The 20,795-nt window shown below is 37.1% G+C and overlaps 1 protein-coding gene across 1 annotated transcript in view; it reads right to left on the bottom strand.

The window, feature by feature from the left end:
* The window catches only part of gbe1b (glucan (1,4-alpha-), branching enzyme 1b), a 203,341-nt gene that overhangs the window by 116,844 nt on the left and 65,702 nt on the right, over positions 1-20,795 (bottom strand). Inside the window, exon 7 of the mRNA XM_079823996.1 lies at positions 18,852-19,061. Coding sequence (XP_079680122.1) covers positions 18,852-19,061 — 210 coding nt within the window. The remainder of the gene's footprint in view (positions 1-18,851; positions 19,062-20,795) is intronic.

The following is a 20,795-nucleotide window of genomic DNA, read 5'->3' as shown; positions in this document are numbered from 1 at the left end:
GGAATCAGTTACCGACAACACTATGGCTAGAAATTGACAAATGGGCCAGTTTTCGCCTTAAGATGATTACAAACAATTTCAAGGGTGTCTGGAAGGACAGTAAAATGCTGTTTCATTTGATTAGGAGTCTCCCTTCGTGATTTCCCAACATTGCTACCATTTACCATGAGCGCTCAATGACAACATATACGATGAATATCAATGAAATGGCTTGCATTGGTAGTCAAGCCCTTCAGTGCAAGAAGAAAAAAAAAGCCATGCGACATTTCCTTAGAGCCAAATAGCTGATAATCTGCCTCAACACCACATTTATCCTTGGGGAAAGAATGACAGGAAAAAGACAAGCGTGATGATAAACACGAAATGACCTTGCTTCACAGTATGCCAAATATGTCATAAGCACTGGATCCCAGACAGTCACGAATTAACACTACAAGAATACTCTAAAACCAAGGATAATCTCTCAACGGGGGTACACTGACCTTATTTGCATTTACCCAACCCGATATTGTTACCCAGTCTCAGGTGTAAGGAAGATCGCAGGAAGAGGAAAGGTATAAATCCCTGTATCCTCAACATTACAGTCAACCTGCATGAGAACAAATAAATTTCCAACCTTGACAGGTCATTTCACACGAGGCGCAGCGGTGAAACGACGGCATCTGACAGTCTGAGGGATGGCGAACAGCCGGGCCTTGTGGGAAACGATGGTTGAGGCACCTCATTTCACGCATCTCACATGCTGTGCCTGTCCTTTTGGCAAAACGGCTTCTTCGCTCATTCAATAAGAGACAAGCAGCGCAGATTAATGTTTATTGGGAGAGAGATGGATAACACCTGGATAAAATGATGTGACAAGTGCCATCGTCGTATCATTTTTTATTTGTTTTTTTTTGTTGCATGGAGGGCTCTGGAATTCATCCAAAACTGTCAGAATTAGCAATCTCCATCGACATCCAGCTGTGCCTCTGGTGAATTCCAGGCATTTATCTCAATAGAAAGTTTATTAAGTCTCATGGAGAGGTGTTGGGTGAACATGCAGCGTGTTCTGATGAGGAATGAATATTCAGTGAAAACGTGACCGGGGAATCGCTTCTAAAACACGCTCTCGTACCTCATGGACTTTATCCACTGTTGTCGCATGAAATCTTTCACAAAGGCCACGTATAATTCGCACTAGTTGCACAGCATACCAAGCGTGCCCCATAAAGTCATTAAAAGTTCCTCTTAGTCCGGATTAAAAAGAAAAAAAGCCTTGGTAAATGTAACGCGCGATCGAAATGTGAGGCCACAAAAGCAGCTAGCCTCGGGTCTGGCTCCGTTTGATGTGCAGAGGGATTCCGGTGATGACTGATGAAAAATGGATGCAAATGAACCAATACAGCAGGAGACTGGAGGAAGGGATGGATAAGCGTGGAAAGAGCCTTCTGAAGTCACACATCTGAGACCTCTCGAGCGCCAGAGAGAGGGCAGACGGTGGCGATGGCCGAGAGGAAGTGCGCCTGCCCTTCAGGAGACGGGTGGAGAGGAGCGTCGTGGCGGCACAGAGGATTAATTTACTCGCCTTCACAAGGTGTCCTTGCTGCTCTTTGAAACAGCCTATTAGAGAAGCCACAGGAAGCCATGAAGTGCGGCCCAGCGGATGTCTCTGGGCTAGTTAGATCTCTACTACAAGACCTCAAACACTGGCTATTCGCATTTCCCCGTAGATGCCATAGAAACAGATTATGCACCAGACGTTTCCATAAAATCACCTTGTGTTCATGACTTTTGCATGTCAAAACGATGGATTCTACATGTTGAAGACAAGGCAAACAGGGAAACTGGATAGATCTTAATACATCATTCGTCATGCATTTTAATAGACGGTTCTGAAAACAAATTGTCCCAAACAACTAACAAGGTTCTACAGCAAGGGCTTGCTTTTTTTAAAGTTGGATTTTGCTTTTTGACAATAATTGATACATTTTAGAGGAGACATGAAGCAATGGGAATAGAGAGAGGAGTAGGATCAGGAATGGAGAATGGTAATCGAGCCAAGACTTGAGCTCTGGTTGCGCTACATGTCAGAGTGCTGTCCGTAAGGCTATGGCTCTGACAGGAGATGCTTGCTTCCTAGTATATGTGGATCTGATGTAACCAACTTAGCTTGTAGTTGAATGTGAAGGACTATTCCCCACCTGACACACCACCCCACTTTTCAAGGGGACTTTTTGACTGGGAAATTGAGGCTGAAGGTACACTCTTAAGACCATCTGACTTGTTTTCTTTTTGGTCTTGAAACTTAATACCTAGAAAGTAATACCATAATGCAAGGCTTGACATTAACACCTGCCAAATGCGGGTGGATTTCAGCAGTTGCAGTTCGGCGGCTTGAATTTTATATATAATATATACATTTTTCAGTTGTAGTCTTTTAAAAAGGCATCTGAAATAATAAACAATTTTTCGATACATATCAGTACTGAAATATCTGAAACACTTCCAGTAGTCATTTTCTGCAGAATAGATAGACGATATCAGCTGCGCTTTCTCGCTCTCCAAAGTGTGCGCACATAAAGCCACTTCGCAGTACTAAACTAAAGAGTTCTTTTTCACTGCTTATTGCGCTTAAATAGTCAAATACACACAAAATAATGCCAGACTTGGTGAGTATTCACATAAACACAGTCAATTACATTTTAAGCAAACAGTTCCGTGCGTCAGGTCTTAAAGTGACAACAGCCTAATATACCTACTGCCAAATTATGAGATATCAAAAATATCTATATGGCAGTTTTTCCCCCATGGTATTGATGTCAAAATTGTGGCCAATGAAAATGCTGCGTTGGCTAGTAACTTTGGAAAACCACTAGCCACAGTGGCTGGTGAGCAAAAAAGTTCAAGCCCTGCCATAATAAATGTCGATCCCACTAAAAATACAAAAAAAAAAAACACCCCAGGTAACTTCCACCGATGTCGACGGCGACATCAGTTGCGGCATTCGCCAATGCCTTCTGATCGTTTGTATAACAATTGCTTGATTAAACAATGCTGTGCCATCGCAGTAGCAAGGAACGGCCCTTCTGCGATTCATAAGCAAGAAATTAATATAGAGCCCGACACTGAGAAGCATCCAAACAAGCGGCAACAAGAAAAACAGACAAATGAACCGGCAATGACACCGGGGCGTTCCTTCGGGCTTTTACAAATGACTCTTCAGATGGCTGCTGGTTGTGGCATATGTCTGCTGCCCGTTTAATGAGTCCCTCTGAAAACAGCACAAGCTCAATAAGTAATGAAACTGCAGCTTGGCTCTTATTACCGAATCTCTGCGCCGTCTGACACTAACACTGGATAATGTATTGGCGGCAGCAGCTTTTGGCATGCGCTTATTAAATGTGGGTTCAAAAAGGCATTGATAGACTCCACGGAGGCGGCCGGTCTGTCTCTTAATGTGTGATGAGATGAGCTTACAGCCGTGGAAGGAGAAGAAGAGAAACTTAATTATCACGCGCCGCGAGTGCACCAATCAAAAGGTTCGGGTTTACCGTGAGGGCCATTAGGGTCAGAGCCAGCTAGCGGCTAAAGTGGCATACGCTTTTGTAGAGCTTACCGCTGCGATGACAGTAATGATTTGGAGAACAGAGCATTGGGCGGCATCCGTGGTGCCGCATACATTGTGTGTTTGAATGGAAGCCAGAACTGTTCAGAGCAAAAGGATTGCAAACACGTCTGATACTGTGACACACAAGGGCACTCTGAGCTACTACAAATTTAAGACCCATTTACGTCAATTGCTGTTCTTCAGTTCATTTACACGCTTAGAGATTCTCATTTTGATATGCTAAGTCTTTCATTACTGAACATCTCATGAGGAATGTCTTAGACGTGTTAAGCTAACATTAGAACACAGTGTTAGATGTAGACTGTCATACGTTGGCTTTGTTCGTTTCGTTTCAAATGTATGTGTACTTGATCAGAGATCTGCACATTTCGGAGCTGCAAAATAAAAGGATAATTTCTAGGGAAATAACATTAAATGCTTAACAGCCCCTCATAGAATGTCGGTGTTGATGCCGAAAAAAAACAAACACAGCTGTTACTGATTGATCATCAGAGCAGATTGCACTAAAAAGACAATACAAATGCTATGGGGATTAAATCAATATTTAAATATATCCAAAAATATACATTTATTCATGTTTATACTGCATTATAGTTTTGTCTGCTTACAATGTTTGTTTGTTTATTTATTTAAGTTTTAAAGAGCCAAAAAGTCTTTATTACAATTCAAGAGGGATTACATTTCTGTACATTTTTTCGTTTTTTTTATTTTTTTTAATTAAAAAAACAAGAATTTGCCTTGATTTAAAATGTTTAGGTTCAGGGATAGAAAATGGATAAATGGCTTGTATATTTGATGCCCACATGTGGGCGGGCATGAAACGCCCCTTTTTGCTGATTGGTCAACCAAAGATCAACCTGTGCCGCTTTCAGTTCTTCCACAGTTCTGTGCAGAATGACAGTCTCCGCTGCGGGACGGATCCTTAAAGTGTTTATGACAAATAATCTCTCTCTTATCAAACAACTGGACTAATGCATGCTTTGGCACAAGTCACGCTGGGCAGGGACTAGAAAGGGTTTTCTTCTCTATTGGCATGGGTTCGACAACCTACGTGGCAGAGACGTGCCATTTATCCATTTTGTATCCCCAAACCCCAAATCAAGCCGAATTCTCTTTTTTTATTTTTATTTTGTAAAAAACGAAACACGAATAAATGAGCCGTTTTCTCATTTTTCAACTTTCAATATTAATTCGAAAAATGAACCTGGATGCTCCTTATTAATCTAATTTTCCTTTGTGAATTTACATTCGTTGCTTTTTTTATATTATTTTACTAAAATATCTCCATAATAAAAATCCAGGCGGCACGATGAGAAATTCCGATTTAGTTACAGTATTTGACAAAGGTCAAAAATAAATGAGGCTTTGAATTAAACAGACCCTTTTATTGCTGCTGAACCCTTTTTTTCTTTCCAATATGTTTTTTTAAACTACCCCGTCCTACAATAACCGCCACTTTGCATAGCCTCAATCCGAGGTTCACAAAATAAAAAAACAACTAAACTTACAGTTGTTTCACATGAGCAAACATGTTTTAACCATTAGCTATAAAATACAAGTTTTTTTTATCAGCTCCTTAAATGGAGGCTTTGTCTTCCAATTATACACTTTGTCAACTGTAAACAGTATTCACACGCATTATACACATATGCTTGATGTCAAAATTGTGATGTGGGTATATCCGATTTGTTTAAAAAGCCTAGTTAAGTGTCAACTCTGTTTTGACAGCCAAACAAGGCTTTTTTTTGGAAACACTCCTACAGTTTGCTCTAATTTGTAAAGTTTGTTTTCGAGAACCAAAAAAAAACCCTGATGTTCTTTTCCATCAGAAAGAAAATAGATGCTCTAAATGAAACCTGTCAGAAGCAAACCCAAACTGAACTTTCTACTCAGCCAGGTGTCAAGTGCAACTCTCGATATCTATTTCACCTTCCTAAGATCTTTTGCTCCAGCAAATAAGTGAAAATTTCATGCGCAAGTGATCTGAAAGTCGATTCTGTACACTCTCAGAAAAAATGTGTAAAAATGGTATCTTTAGGGGTACAACAGCTTGTCACTGGGGCGGTACACTTAAAAGGACATATATATACCTTTTTCACCCTTAAAAGGTGCATATTAATACATTAGAGTAGCAATATGTACCTTAAGGTATTGCTATGAACACTTTAGGGTATTGCCCCAGTGTCAAGCTGTAGTACCCCTAAAAAACATTTTACCTGAGAGTGTATACGCGTGGAAATACATACATTAGTCCACAAAAAAATAAATAAATTTGAATACAAAAGAAAATTACTCTAAATGCATGTTCAACAAACAAACACCTGCAGAGTCCAGAGTGAGGTCAAAAAAAAAAATACCACAACATATTTCCAGCTCTACAATCGGATTGGATGTGTCACATTCAAAGACATTTTACAATAGCTGATATACACACGTGTGACTGTTAAATTAAAGTCCATATGTTGAATTACACATACCTACAGTTATGCTTATGAATAATATTAGTTACATTAATTAATACATTATTTAAATGCAATGGGCCTCATTCATGAAACTTTCGTAAATATATGAGCAAATTGGAGTAATTTGCGTGTAAAATGGACCTTTACAAAAACTCTCCTCCAGATTCACAAACGCATCATATACCACGGATTCGGTAGTTAAACGTGTAAATAGGATGTGTGCACGCTCATTCATAATTAGCATAATCCCCACCCATGAGTTTCAACTGCAAATGACGTGTCCAGGAACGCTGTGGAATCATCTGGAATTCTTTCTCCGGATTGGCTCCAGTATTTTACATAAATTCTAAAGAGACTAATATGCCTAGCAATAAATATTAAATTATCATGTGTCCACCAAAGCATTTTTAGCCAGCTAAAAAATGCCTGGTGCTCTTCTGAAAACACCCAGCTGGTGGCGCTTGAAAGCGCATTGCAAGCGCAGTGTTTTCCCAGCTGAAATACTTTGGTTGCTATGATACAGAATATCCATGGCAGAAATGTGTTACTAGTATCTTATTTTGAAGAATATTACTGAATATAAAAATGCTGTAAAAAGCAATATTAACTTCTCCATTATTGTTGTTTAGTCAGTGTACAAGTGAGATGATTGGTCGGTGAAGTTTTTGTCCCGCCCTCCTCCACTGTGATTGGATGGCCTGGTAAAAAGGGACAGTGACGAGCGCTGCCTATTACCCAATGTTGAACAATAATTAAAAAAAAAAAAAATGGAAATCAACCCTTGAAATATTATTATGGTACATAGTGCTTCAAAATGCAATGTCATCAGTTTGCCTAAATTCGAACACGGAACGTTCAAATGTTTTACGCACCATTTACACATGGTAGGGAGCAGGTGTACATTTCTTTTGTACCAAATAATATTTTGAAAATACGAACATTTTCGTAAATCCGAAAATGTACGTCAAGAGTGGCTTTACGAGCGATTTACACACACATTCCTTCAGCTCGTGTTTCATGAATGAGGCCCATTATTTTTATAATAAGGAGATTTCAGACTCTGCAATCTGAATTAATGAGTCACATTTGAAGTTGATAAAAAAAGCCATAAAAATCTGAAATGGTACACCATCCCCTAAAGTTTTGCTTACCAACTAGAAATATATTAGCAGAAATGTTTTACTGTAACAAGTAACCAAGTAAATTTGACATAAAACAAACAGTTGCTTTCTGTCTACTCTATACTTACTCCAATGTACAAATAAATGTACAAATAAAAGCAAAACACTCTAAAAGATACATCTTAAAAGACCCCCTGTGGTGAAAATCAATTTTTAATGTTGTTTATATGTCTATGTGGTGTTTTTAATATGCTTTAAGACAAACCATGTGCAAATCCATGAGTATTTTCTCCTTAAAACTGCAGTGTACCAAAACCGGGGTCTAAAAAACGCGTTTTGAAACTGCCCCTGTTTCCTACCGTCACAAACATGTAACAAATCCCGTCAACAAGTGGGGCAAAAGTTTTCTCCACTGACTTTCTATGATGTTCAAAGCGTTTATATGGATGCTGAGTTTTAGAAGGCAGCTATATGACTCCAAGATGGTGAACCGGAACATGGTTTGTGTAGCATTAGCAACACATGATTCGCTGTTTGATAACGTAGTCAAGCCAAAGGCTAATCATATCAATTACCGTTGTTTGTCTGACGTTTTAGAGAGTGATACATAAAACGCATTATCATTGACGTTTAGACAACCCTGTATAATTCACTCTTCCTCTTCTTCGTCTGAATCAGTTTCTGCTTCAAACATACATTATATGGCTGAATTAAACCAATATTTTACACTTGCCATTGTGTGGCATCTACTACAGTTGACAGAGTGGATCAGATTTAAGAGTGGATCAGGACTAATTTGCATATTCATGAATCCGGTTTTGGGGGGGGGGGGTAGCAGTGCCCCCCCAGGTGACACAATGTGCCTCCCTAATCATATGGTCATTCATGAAACTTAATATTGAGAGGAAAGAAAAAAAAACGCTTAATTCTGTGGATTTGGGCATTCACGTATTACATAACGAAACGTCTTCAGCATTTACATCACATAAACACTAATCTTTACAACGCTAAATTTAAATAACATATTATCTTCAGAAATATGAATCAGAAATTAGTCAGAGTGTATGTAAGGCTGGGCAAGGCTTACCTTCCCCAGGCCACGGACTTATAATGTGGAATTTTCTCATTCAATTGCCTGATGCTGCTACTATGAAAGCTTGTTTCCACCACTGAATAAAAAATAAAAAAAGATAATTTTGACTTTTTTTTTTTTCCAGAATTACAAGATAAAAAGTTACAATTATCTTTTTTTTTTTTTTTTATTCCATGGTGGAAACAAGCTTCCCTATGCTTCTGATTGCCTTTAGAAGGAAAAGCTGTCCAAAACTGCTGGTTTAGGATCAGTTTTCTCTGTTATAAAAGAATATTGGCGAAACTCTGTTGTTTTCAGCAGTGAGTGTATTCTGAGATCTACACGCTTGCACACCCTCTCGTTATAATAAGCAATTATGTAAATAAGAGATTCATTGTGCATCAGCTTCACTGATTAGAATGGAAATTTGTAAGATCTCGATGAAGATGTATAACCGCTTTTTAATGATTATAAAATGAACGCTCTTTGCAAGCTTTCTGCCATGCCAAATCCCGCCTACAGTATGCTTGCTTTTCTGTTAAAATTAACAATGGTTTGTGAACGTAGACGCTTTAATAACAAATAGGCTAATTTATCCATTTCAAAGAAATCTAAAAATATTTTTAAAGGGGAAGCGCATATCCTCATGGAGTTGGTCATACATAGACTATATAAAAGATGGACGACGCCCCTTCACTACGTTCCATTGAAGAAAAGTGAAGCCGCCAATGTCTGAATATGGTGCTGACATCTAGAGCTGATTTGGATTCTGTGTCTGCAGACCTCGGGACCTGAGGCCTAGTCCACACGTACACAGGCATTTTTATAACCAGAGTTTTTCCTCCTCCGTTTTAAAAAACAATCACGTCCACACAAGCACGGTTTTAAAAAAATATCTGTCCACATGAAAACGCAAAACCACGCTATGATTGGCTGCCTGATTTCCACATGGGTCCCATCCACGGCACTGATGCACTGATGCACTGATGCCATGGGCTCAGTGAAACCCTTCTACAAGTTTACTTTGGACTCTTACACTTACTTTGGCAGGGGCAGGGCCCAAGTGGACTGAAGCTTCACACTCTTGCCTTACTATGCTGTATTATTGCATTCTGCTGCCTCTGTTCTGCAATACAATGAGATAACGTTGCATGTATCTGTACATGTGATAAGCGCTGTTAGCAGAGTTATTAAAACGCTACGTCTGCCATTGCATAGACTCCACTCATGTTCAAAAGCGTTAACGGGGGACAATCTGAAGTCAAACAAGGGAGAGAACGGTGCACACTTCGACTTAACAAGCCGAAACAATGCGCCTGAACACACCTCGTTTTCAGACCAGCACGACCATGGGCCCACAAATGGGTGCAAGTGCATTTGCTATTTAAACAACGTGGCGCTGGACGTGAAAATGATAACTGCGTCAGGATGAAACTAGCAAAAAACACTTGCGTCGCATTGCGCCGGGTGTATGATAGGGCCCTTGGTGTTGGTTCACCCTCTGCCTGAGTTCAGAAAATGTATATTTTGTTTTGGTGTTGTTTTATTATAGAATTTGTCTATTTCAGTTATATTAGGCTAAATACAGGAAGTTATCATTTTGGTGAATGTCTGTTGCTCAGATCATAAAAAGTGTGCCCCCCATACGAAACGCCTCCCCATTCTATATGTTCTGGCGATGGCACTGGATCCATATACTAAAGGAAGCATGGGTGTAGAGTGATTATGGTGAAAAAAAATGAAGGACCTGGATCAGTACAAATGACAATAGTGAGTGTATCATTCCTTTTTCCTGCTTGATTATTGGATCTCTTATAAGAACTCATGACTCTCTCATTTAAGACTGAAGCCTTTGCAAGTGTTGATTATATAGAACGTGATACATATGATTTTGAAAATAATGTGGATCCAGAGATTAATTTATTTAATCATATTAGGGACTCATGTCAGTATTACACTGAGGAACAACTTGATGAGGTACAAATTGAACAGGCATTTTCTTTTATTCATTTCAATTGTAGAAGTCTATCAAAACATTTTTCTGAAATCAAACATTTTTTGGAGACATTTAAAGGAAGATTTAAGTTAATTGCTTTATCTGAAACATGGATAAAGAAAGGCAAGGAGGTTGATCTGAAATTAAAAGGCTATGATTTATATGTCACCAACAGAGTCAATAGGAGTGGAGGGGGAGTGGCCCTCTATATCTATAATGAATTGAAATGTAGACCTGTTAAATGCATGACAACAGCCATTAATGATTTAATGGAAAGTGTAGCTGTAGAAATAGAATTAGAACAAAATAGGACTATTGTTGTTGCATGTGTATATAGAAAACCCGGATCAAAAGTGGAAACCTTCATGGATAAATTAGAAGAAATGATTCATGGTCTAAATAACAAACGAAATCTCTTAATTTGTGGAGATTATAATATTGATCTTCTAAAGGTAGATTCACATATACAAAACTCAGATTTTTTTAGAGATATTATATAAAAATGGGCTGTATCCATTAATAACGAAGCCTAGCAGAATAACCACAACTAGTGCAACTTTAATAGACAATATTTTTACAAATGTTTTGGAGAATCACATTACTAGTGGGTTGGTAATAAATGATATAAGTGACCATCTGCCTATATTTGCAATATTTGACTATAAATTGTCTAAAAAAACAGTATACCATCAAATATACAAAAGAAAAAGGAGTGCTGATCATATTAATAAGTTTAGGAATGATTTACTCAAACATGAGTGGAAAGAGGTGTACATAGATGATGTAAACAATGCTTACAATTCTTTTCTTAAATGTTATCTTACTACGTATAATAAGCACTGTCCTGAGATTCTATGCAGATCCAAACAAAGGCAAAATAGTAAACCTTGGATAACAAACGGATTAAAAAATGCCTCTAAAAAGAAAAACAGACTTTATAAGGAGTTTATTAAATCAAGAACAGAGAATGCCGAAAAACGCTATAAGAAATACAAAAATAAGTTGACTAATATATTGAGACAAGCAAAAAAGGACTATTATAATAGAATGTTGCATGAAAATAAAAATAACATAAAGGCTACATGGAATATTCTGAACAATGTAATTGGAAATAAGACTGGACGAACGGAATTACCTAAATATTTTGAAAAGGACAATAGGGTGATTGAAAATAAATATGAAATGGTTCATGAACTAAATCAATTCTTTGTAAATGTAGGACCTAGCTTAGCAAATGAAATACCAATACCTAGTGATCAGCTAGGGGGAGTCTGGAAAAGGGAAAATAGGATTATGCAGTCAATGTATCTAGGAGAGGTGACTGAAAATGAAATATTATCTGTGGTTTATAAGCTAAAAAACAAGACCTCAACGGATAGTGATGGTATTGACATGAAAATAATAAAAAACACAATTGATTGCATTATTAAACCATTATATTATATAATTAATTATTCTTTTACAGAAGGAGTTTTCCCAGATAGTATGAAAACAGCTAAGGTAATACCTTTTTTTAAAACTGGAGATAAACATATTTTCAATAACTATAGACCAGTATCTCTCCTATCTCAATTTTCCAAAGTGTTTGAAAAACTCTATGTTAATAAATTAGACAACTTTATTGAAAAACATGAATTATTAAATGAAAATCAGTACGGATTTAGGTCAAATAGGTCTACAAGCTTGGCTATCATGAAAATTATTGAAGATATTACAACCGCAATAGATAGAAATAAATACACAATAGGAGTGTTCATTGATTTAAAGAAGGCATTTGACACTATAGATCATCAAATTCTCATTTCTAAATTATATACTTATGGAATTAGAGGAGTTGCACTGGACTGGTTAACCAGCTATTTACAACAACGACAACAATATGTTGAGTTTGACGGTTATAGGTCAGAATGTATGAATATAGAATGTGGACTACCACAAGGTTCAATTTTAGGACCCAAACTTTTTATTTTATATATAAATGAGATTTGTGAGGTTTCAAACATGTTACACTATGTATTATTTGCAGACGATACAAATTTATACAGTTCAGGAAATGACTTGAAAACCTTAGCTAATAATATTGAAGATGAAATGATTAAATTAAAATTGTGGTTTGATATAAATAAATTATCTTTAAATTTGAATAAGACAAAGTTTATGATATTCAGCAATAAAAAAAAGGAGGAAGTCAGCTTATCTATAAACAATGTAAACATTGAGAAGGTGTCTGAAATCAGATTTCTAGGAGTCACCTTAGATGAGAAATTGACGTGGAAAAGTCATATATTGCATGTAAAAAATAAGATGGGAAAAAGCTTATTTATCTTGAATAAGGTTAAATACAGTTTACCATATAATACAATGAAAATGTTATATTGTTCAATGATTTTGCCTTATTTAAACTATTGTGCAGAAATATGGGGAAATACATATCATAGCAACATTATGCCTTTATTTATTTTACAGAAAAGAGCCATTCGCATTATTTTTAAAGCAGGATATAGAGACCATACAAATCAATTCTTTATTAGGTCAGGATTATTAAAACTTAAAGACATTATAGAATTACAAACTCTATTAGTGATGTTTAAAGCTAGAAGCAAGGCTCTTCCACATGACTTCTGAAGATGAAAATCACAGACGGCCGTACGACTTTAAACATCAAATAGCAAGAACAAATTTGAAACAAATGGAATGGAATTCTTTAAGGAAAGATTTAAAAAGCTGCAAAAATATTTTGGAATTTAAAAGGAGTTATAAAAAGAAACAAATTGAATTTTGACTTGTTTGTATGTGATCATTGTAAAACGTTTAAATAAATATCAGATATGTTGGAGTGTGGGTGATGGTGGAGGGAATAATGCTAATGTTATCTACTATTTATGTTAGTACATTTTGTGTGATGCTAATGTCATCTATTATTTAGGTTAATACATTTTGGGTGGTGGTGGAGGGAACAATGATAATGCCATCTACTATTTATGTTTATAAAGGGGGCAGATAAATATAAGAATATTATTCTTCCATCTGCTCCTTTCTGATGTAAATGTAAAGGAAAACTTCAAATGAATTTTATATGCCTTGTACAAATAATCCATTTTCATGAAAGGAATAAAAGAGAAATGAATGAATGAATGAATGAATTTTTCACACACAAAAAAAAAAAGTTAAAATATGTCATTTTGATTACCAAAGAGTTTTAAGGGATACAATTATCGACTGCAGGGGGATTTTAAAACATAAAATACGGCCGCACATGGGTTTAATTGTATATTAATGCAAAACATTTCTATGAAGACTTCATCAGAAGGCTTCAGTTAAGTTTTTGGTCTATTTTACAAGGCAGAATAATTATTTATTGTGATTATTAATAAATAAAATTTACTGAACATCCCATATCCATGCTATTGGTTTATGAAAGCAAAAATTCCGCTTCCGGACGTGCTCTTACTCAAAATGCTTCACTCATTTACATTATTTAATAAACAAGAATACCGTGAGAAATATATCCAATACATTTTTTAAATGGACAACATTTTTATTCCGAGTACATTATTTGAAACAGAACAGCGTGGCAATTATTGCATTTTGAAAGTGATTAGATTAATTTTAGATTGCATATTTAACATGCAAGACTTCAGAGACAAAGGCAGTGAACAATGAGGAAGGACATATTGATGGAGAATTCACACTGCGCGTTGGCAGAGGGGTTTCATATACAACATTGAAGTAATTGCTGTCAGCCCAAGACGGAGCAGTGGGAATACTGCCAGAGGCAAATAGAGTACAGTAGGTGCTCTAATTTAAAGACTCGCTCAGTATGGGTTCGGGGGAAGAAAAAAAAGAAAAAGAAAATTAAAATTAACATATTATCTGGCATATTGTTGTGATGAAAACCTAATGGCAATAGAAATACAGTGCATTTTTAGCTATAATGATGAAAAATCTGACCGGTCAAATATAAGTTCCAGTTACTTGCCTTAAACATAATCTACAGTGACTGCAACAATTTGATCTGTTCTTGGTATTTAAAGGGACAGTTCACCCATAAATGAAAAGTCATCATGTCGTTCCAAACCTTTGTAAGCAGTGTAAAGATCTCCTTTTATATTGAATTTAAAATAATTCAAGTTAAAATAATTTAACTTGGTCTACAGTGGGTTCCACATTTCTAAGCCTCTTAGCTCTTTAGCATTGTCTCTTTGTTTTCAAAGATGAATGAGTCTACATAGGCAAATACTGCAATGATTATTCATAAACAGAAAGCATCTTTAAATGCTTTAAGAATTTTACATGAATATTCCATTGCGTGAGATAAGGACATGTTAATGCTTGATTATGGGCAAACAAAAGTGCTGATGAGGTGAACTAATTATGGAAGCATAATTCCATGCCACATTATTAATTACAGAGATATGACCTGCGAGCACAGCTCAAGAACACACACACACACACACACATACCCACATAGTTCTAGAACAGTAAACTTGAGTGGTTGGTATTAATTTAAGCAAAATTAGAGCAAAGAAAATGTATTAAAGGAATAGTTCACCCAAAAATGAAAATTATCCCATAATGTACTCTGCCGCAAGTCTTCCTATGTGTATATGACTTTCTTCAGAGTTATATTAAATAATATCCTGGTTCTTCCCAGCTTTATAATGGGAGTAAAAAAGTTTTTGAAGCTACAAAAAGCACATCCATCTATCATAAAATTAATCCCATAGGCTACCAGTGAGTTAATAAATGCCTTCTGAAGCGAAGTGATGTGGTTTTGTATGAAAAAAATCTATATTTAAAACTTTGTAAACTATAATCACAGGCTTCCAGCAACAGTAGTACTAATTATGACAACATATATGCAAAATAATGACTTGTGTAATAATGTTGCTAATCTAATTGTGTGCTAGTCTAATAAACAAAACAAAAACTGTTTATCAATATAATTCATATTTGAATGCAGGGGCGGTTTCTTCATTAGGGTGATAGGGAAATGCACCACCAAAGTGCGAAAAGGCCAGATTGTTCAATCATATTCAATCACAGAGTTACGATAGCTGTCACTATTCTAGACTGTTCTGCCTCTGGACCGCCTCTTTTTGGGACTGTTAATAGACTGTTCTCATTAGGGTTGGGTATCGTTTGGGTTTTTTCCGATTCCGGTGCCAAACCGATACTTTTAAAACGGTTCCGGTGCCTAAACGGTGCCTGAACAGATACTTTTTTTTTTTTTTTTAATGGCCACAAAACGAGGTGGATAACATTAAATGGCTTTTTATTTATTTATTTAAATTGAACCATTTATTAAAAGTTTAATGTATACTTAAATGTATGAATATAAATAAATACAAAACACAATTGACTTATTTACAAATTCACAGTAAAACCTAATAGCCACCTAACCCAACTACAACAAGCCTAATATAACTCTAAATAACAGTTACAGTAATAACAGCAGTTAGCCTAGTCTGTATTCTCGGTATGCTACTAACCAGCTTCGAGCTTCAGCTTTATTTTGAAATATGATCATTTTCTCTGGCTAAATATTTTAGAACGCATTGCCTTAATGTTTCCATGACGACGCGTCATGTTTCTCACATGACACAGCAGCCGCAATAGCGCTGAAATCTCAGCTGTATCGGGTTTATTTCTTTTTTTCTTTTTATTCAAAATATTCACAAACTTCTTAACTGTGTCACGAACTATCTGATGTTCAAATGTGTGAGTCAATGTGTGTTAGTTGATCTATAAAGCGCAATGGGCGGCGCCATGTTAGTTTGCGCCTCAGAATCGGATCTGTCGGATTTACAACACTTGAGTTCATTCTCGTCTTACAAAATAACGTTACATGAAAGTAAGTGACCAGTGAACTGGAAGAAGAATAGAGTAACCAATATAGCTACTATTTAATGTGCATGTATCTGATGTGAATAAAACATGTAACGTTAACGTTAGTCAAATTATAACCGCCTGAAAGGATTGTCATTGCCGCTTTCATAGACATCAGTGTGTGTTTTTTGCTAGTAGCCTACTTATGAGCATTTAAATGTCTGAAACCTGGAATAAACATGATGTCGTTGAAAACACTGAATAGTTGTCATGAGTTGTGATGTGACCAGCGCTGAGCGTGTCTCTGGCTCGGTGCCAGCCAAAGCACCCGAAAGCACGTTTGAATTTTGGGACCGAAATGAGGAACCGAAATCTGCGTTCTGATTCGGTCCGGTACATACCGGTTATATAAGTACCGGTGCCATATTGGAACCGGATTTCGGTACCCAACCCTAGTTCTCATAGACCACCATTGTGCAGCAATTGGTGGGAACAAATATAACTCTATTAAAGGTCCCATGGCATGGATGTTTGTATTATTTTATAATGTTTCCTGAGGTGTACTTATATTGTTAGTATGATTTTTACATCATAAAATATCATAATTTAGAAATAAAAGGCATTTTGTTCTATCTTGATATTAGCCCTCTGGCTTGAATGCTCTGTTTGAAGGGGCGTGTCTGCTCTGAGACTTCAGTGAAAACGCCCACTGTTGTGATTGGCTGACATCTTTGCATTTGAAATGAGTATTAGATTTTGTAAAGATTTGAGTATTAGTATTAGGTTGCGGAGGGGGCGTGGTTTAGCAAGGTCTGCAAGCGCTGCCAGAGAGAGAGACGGACTGGGCACTCGTGGACCAGAGAGATGGAGAGCTGGAGAAAGATTGCTGAGAAAGTTATATTGTATTGAGTTGTTGGGAGCGCGGTGAGCACGAGTTTATTTTGTTTGTATCTGAGAGTTCTGAATAAACACGAGTCCCAGTCACGCCGTCCTGTCTTCTTCCTCCTTATTCTATGAACTTTGTAACATGTGGAACCCCTCTTGAATACTTTTACAATGTTTTTTTTTTTTTACCATTACAGCTGTCGAGATTAACGAATCGTGAAAGTGTTGTTTATAGCATTGTTTTTAGATCTTTTCCCATCACATGAAAGGCTGCAGAGATGAGCATTGAGTACACAGACAGTCTGTGATCGCGTGAATGCAGTGATCTCGTCATTGCAACGCGTTTTCTCTCAAGAAATGCTTTCACCACAACTAACAGCAAACACAATATTGAAATGAATACAGTAAGAGCTTCGTTGTGTAGCGTCATTCATTATAACGGCAGTTTGGGCAAGTGTGTTTGAGTGCAGATATACACGCAACGTGTGATCGACAGCTACGAACATTATAAAGAGAGTGTTCTTTGATCGCTAATCTAGCTCTAATCACAATTTAAATAACAGATTTGTTTCATGCTACTAACAGAAACTATATGAAGTTGATCGTTAAGTCGCTGGCTTGATTCACTGATGCATAAACAGTATAAAAGGATTTAGAAAGAAAGTCTGTGTGAACTTGAATGATTAGCTACACATCAGAAATCACTGATCACAGATCAGGCATTAATGAACACTGTTACTCACTGTTTGTGGCGGTGCTGTCGAATCCATATGTAAAAGTCTGTTTGTAAAGCCTGTGCTGACATTGCGACTAAAATAAACTGAATCCATTTTCTCCAAATTCTCTGGGCTGGCAAAGCAGAGGAAGGGGGGGGGGGGTAACCTTTCCCTGTATGACGACATACAGGGAAGATTCCAGATCGGCTCATTTGAGCTTTCATTTTCTCAAAGGCAGAGCAGGACACCCAGAACTCGGTTTACACCTGTCGAAATTTCTAGCCACTTGGGGACCATATAAAGGCTAGGGGAACTCATATTAATGTTAAAAAATCTCATAAAGTGAAATTTTCATATCATGGGACCTTTAATAATCTTTATTAAGCGCGCCAAACAGACAGATTTTTTTTTTTTACTAAGCTTGTCGCTATGCATTTTGTGATTGCACAGAAAATATGAATTGATGCATTTATTTAATTAATTAATTTTATTGTACAAATTGTATTAGCTTGTCGCAATAACTGCATTTACATTACTTGCCAAGTATTAAGGTCAATTCATGGCATGTCGTAATTACAGTAACTACAAGATTCTGACGTTCATGTCCTCGTCGAATTTTCTGAGAGCTCCGACTTGGGCCACCTGACCACTGCAAATTAATTTTGGCATTGGTAGAAATTAATAATTCAATCTAACAGCTTGTCATCTCGTAAACTGTAAAAAAGTTGCTGCATTACATTTTTTTAGTTACAATTAACTTGGATGTTTAAGTCATTTCAACTTAAATTACATTACACTGACTTTGAAAAATGAGTTTAATCATGTATAAAAAATTATAAACTTGATTACTGTGATCTGGCGTGAATGCAGCATTGGTTTAAATTTCAACTGTACAGTAGTTTCCAAAGGGAAATGGAGAGCAATCTGGCAAACCAAGGTATCTTAGAATGCAACATAATTATTGGAACAGCCTTCCGGTGGAAAGCGTGCCTATTCCACTTCTGTAAGCAGCTCACTAGGTTTTGGAACAGAACCTAGATTTTAGAACAGAGCTTGTATGTTACACAACGCCATGTAACAAAAGGTGTTGTATGATGAGAGAGCCGAGTAACTCTTGTGAAGCATGGGGTGTTTGAAATGTGAAAAACAAACTTTAGTCTCACCTAGAGTAGTTGAAGAGTCTGCTGTCCCAGAGGCTGTGTACTCCACGGGGCCCACTGTGGAAGAAACAGGAGTCAGAGCCGTCAAACTGGTTCAGCCCGTCCTCTGTGTTGTTGGATGCATGGCTGTGCACCACATCGAGCAGGACGATGATACCCAGAGAGTGAGCCACGTCAATCAGCTCCTTGAGTTCCTCTGGGGTGCCGTAACGACTGGAGAGAAGAACAGATGAAGGCAGATATCAGTGCAGTCTGGGCAGAGGTTGTCTGTGAAGCTTCATGGTCTCATTCTTGGGATGAGCTTGAATCTGAATCAGTTTGAGTGTTAAGACCAATTCTTTTGAAAAGCAGAGAGATATCTTTCGTAGTGTATCGCAAAACACAACATGCACATAGGCTTGCAGAATACAGAACATCTGCTTTCTTCAAAAATGTGAGTGTGAAACTTTTTGTTTTGTTTTGTACATGTAGTCTCATTCCAATCTCAAGGTCAATTTGACTTCTTTTAAGGGTGCTTTCACTCCTGCCTCATTTAGTTCAGTTAAATCGTACTAGAGTTCCTTTTCCCCTTTGGTGCGGTTCGTTTGGTCAGGTGTGAAAGCAGCAATCGCACTCGGTGCGCACCAAAGAGGTGGTTCCTTGAAGAGGTGGTCTCGGTACACTTTCAAATGAACTCTGGAGCGAAGGTTGAGTAGTTAGGAGGTGCGGAGCCTCATAGAAATTTGGTCTGATGATCATATTAGGTCCCAACTTTCGAAAACTCACAAGAACAGCGCGATCTTCGCTTGAAGTGACGAGCGATGCGCGCTCGCCGTTTGCAGTGCATTAGAACGTTGTTTTCAAGCCGCGTTTTTCTCTTAACCTGAATCAATATGGTACACTTATAATAAGTGTTTATATTGGGACTATTTCAGACCTGACTGGTAGGAACCGCTGCGGAGGAGCACAGTCCCTGCGTGAATTTACGGACTGCAGCTTTAATATATTTATTTTAATTTCAGCTTTCATTTAGTTTTCATTGGAGCAGTGATTCATTTAGTTTTCATTGGAACTGTGATCCATTTTTATATTATATTATATAAGTTTATAAAATTGGTAAACTTAAATAAAAATAAATTGGAAAAAAAAGGAAAGTGAAACGGAAGTTGAGATCGTCTTTTTCTCCTTATTGTGACGTATATCCGAGTGAAACGACTTCTGAAATTAGAAAAAAATGTAGGGCGAGGCTTGATTTCGTCCTTCGGGAATTGATTGGATTGTTGGAAGTTGCTAACAAAATGGAGGCATTAGAGGGATTAGATTGCAAGTTTGCACCCAGTTGTGGAGGAAAAACTCGATCTATCTCTTAAATACATTTATTTTCTCTCTAAATCTTTTCTACATATGTTACTGAGCATATTTCCTCACTTTTCGCTGGTTTATGCTACAGATTTCACTAATTTTAAGCCTTTTATGGCTTTATTTCTGTAAAACTTTTTTTCTCAGCTCTCCCTTATAAGTGCGAGCCGTCACGACCAGCTGTTCGTCCGACTATATTGAGTCATTTTTACATAAAAAAAGCTTTTATTTCTCATATTTTTCTCTCTTTTTGCCTCAAGACCTTCCTGAAGAAAGTATTTTGTGCACTGAGAAAAATGCACCGAACCTTCATATTCATACGATCAGTGACAGTTTCCTGAGAGGCGGTGCAGAAATGAGACGGGGCGATAGCCCCGCCCTCATGCCATAGCACATGACTGGGAGAGAAGAGAAGTCGTTTCGATGGGGGAGGTAAAGTTAACATATTTGATTAAAGATTATAAGGGTAAATGATTTTTTTTTAAATAATGAAGTGCACAGATAAATCAGTTATAGTAAACACTACAATATTAAATATAAAAATAGGAATTGTAAAATTTGATTTCATGCCCACTTTAACTAAACTAAATACATTTTAACGACTCAAAA

Source organism: Gobio gobio (genome assembly GCF_949357685.1).
Source record: "Gobio gobio genome assembly, chromosome: 8".
In the NCBI taxonomy this organism is placed as follows: Eukaryota; Metazoa; Chordata; class Actinopteri; order Cypriniformes; family Gobionidae; genus Gobio; species Gobio gobio.
Note: the sequence above shows the minus strand (reverse complement) of the source record. Positions and strands in the feature narration are given on the sequence as shown.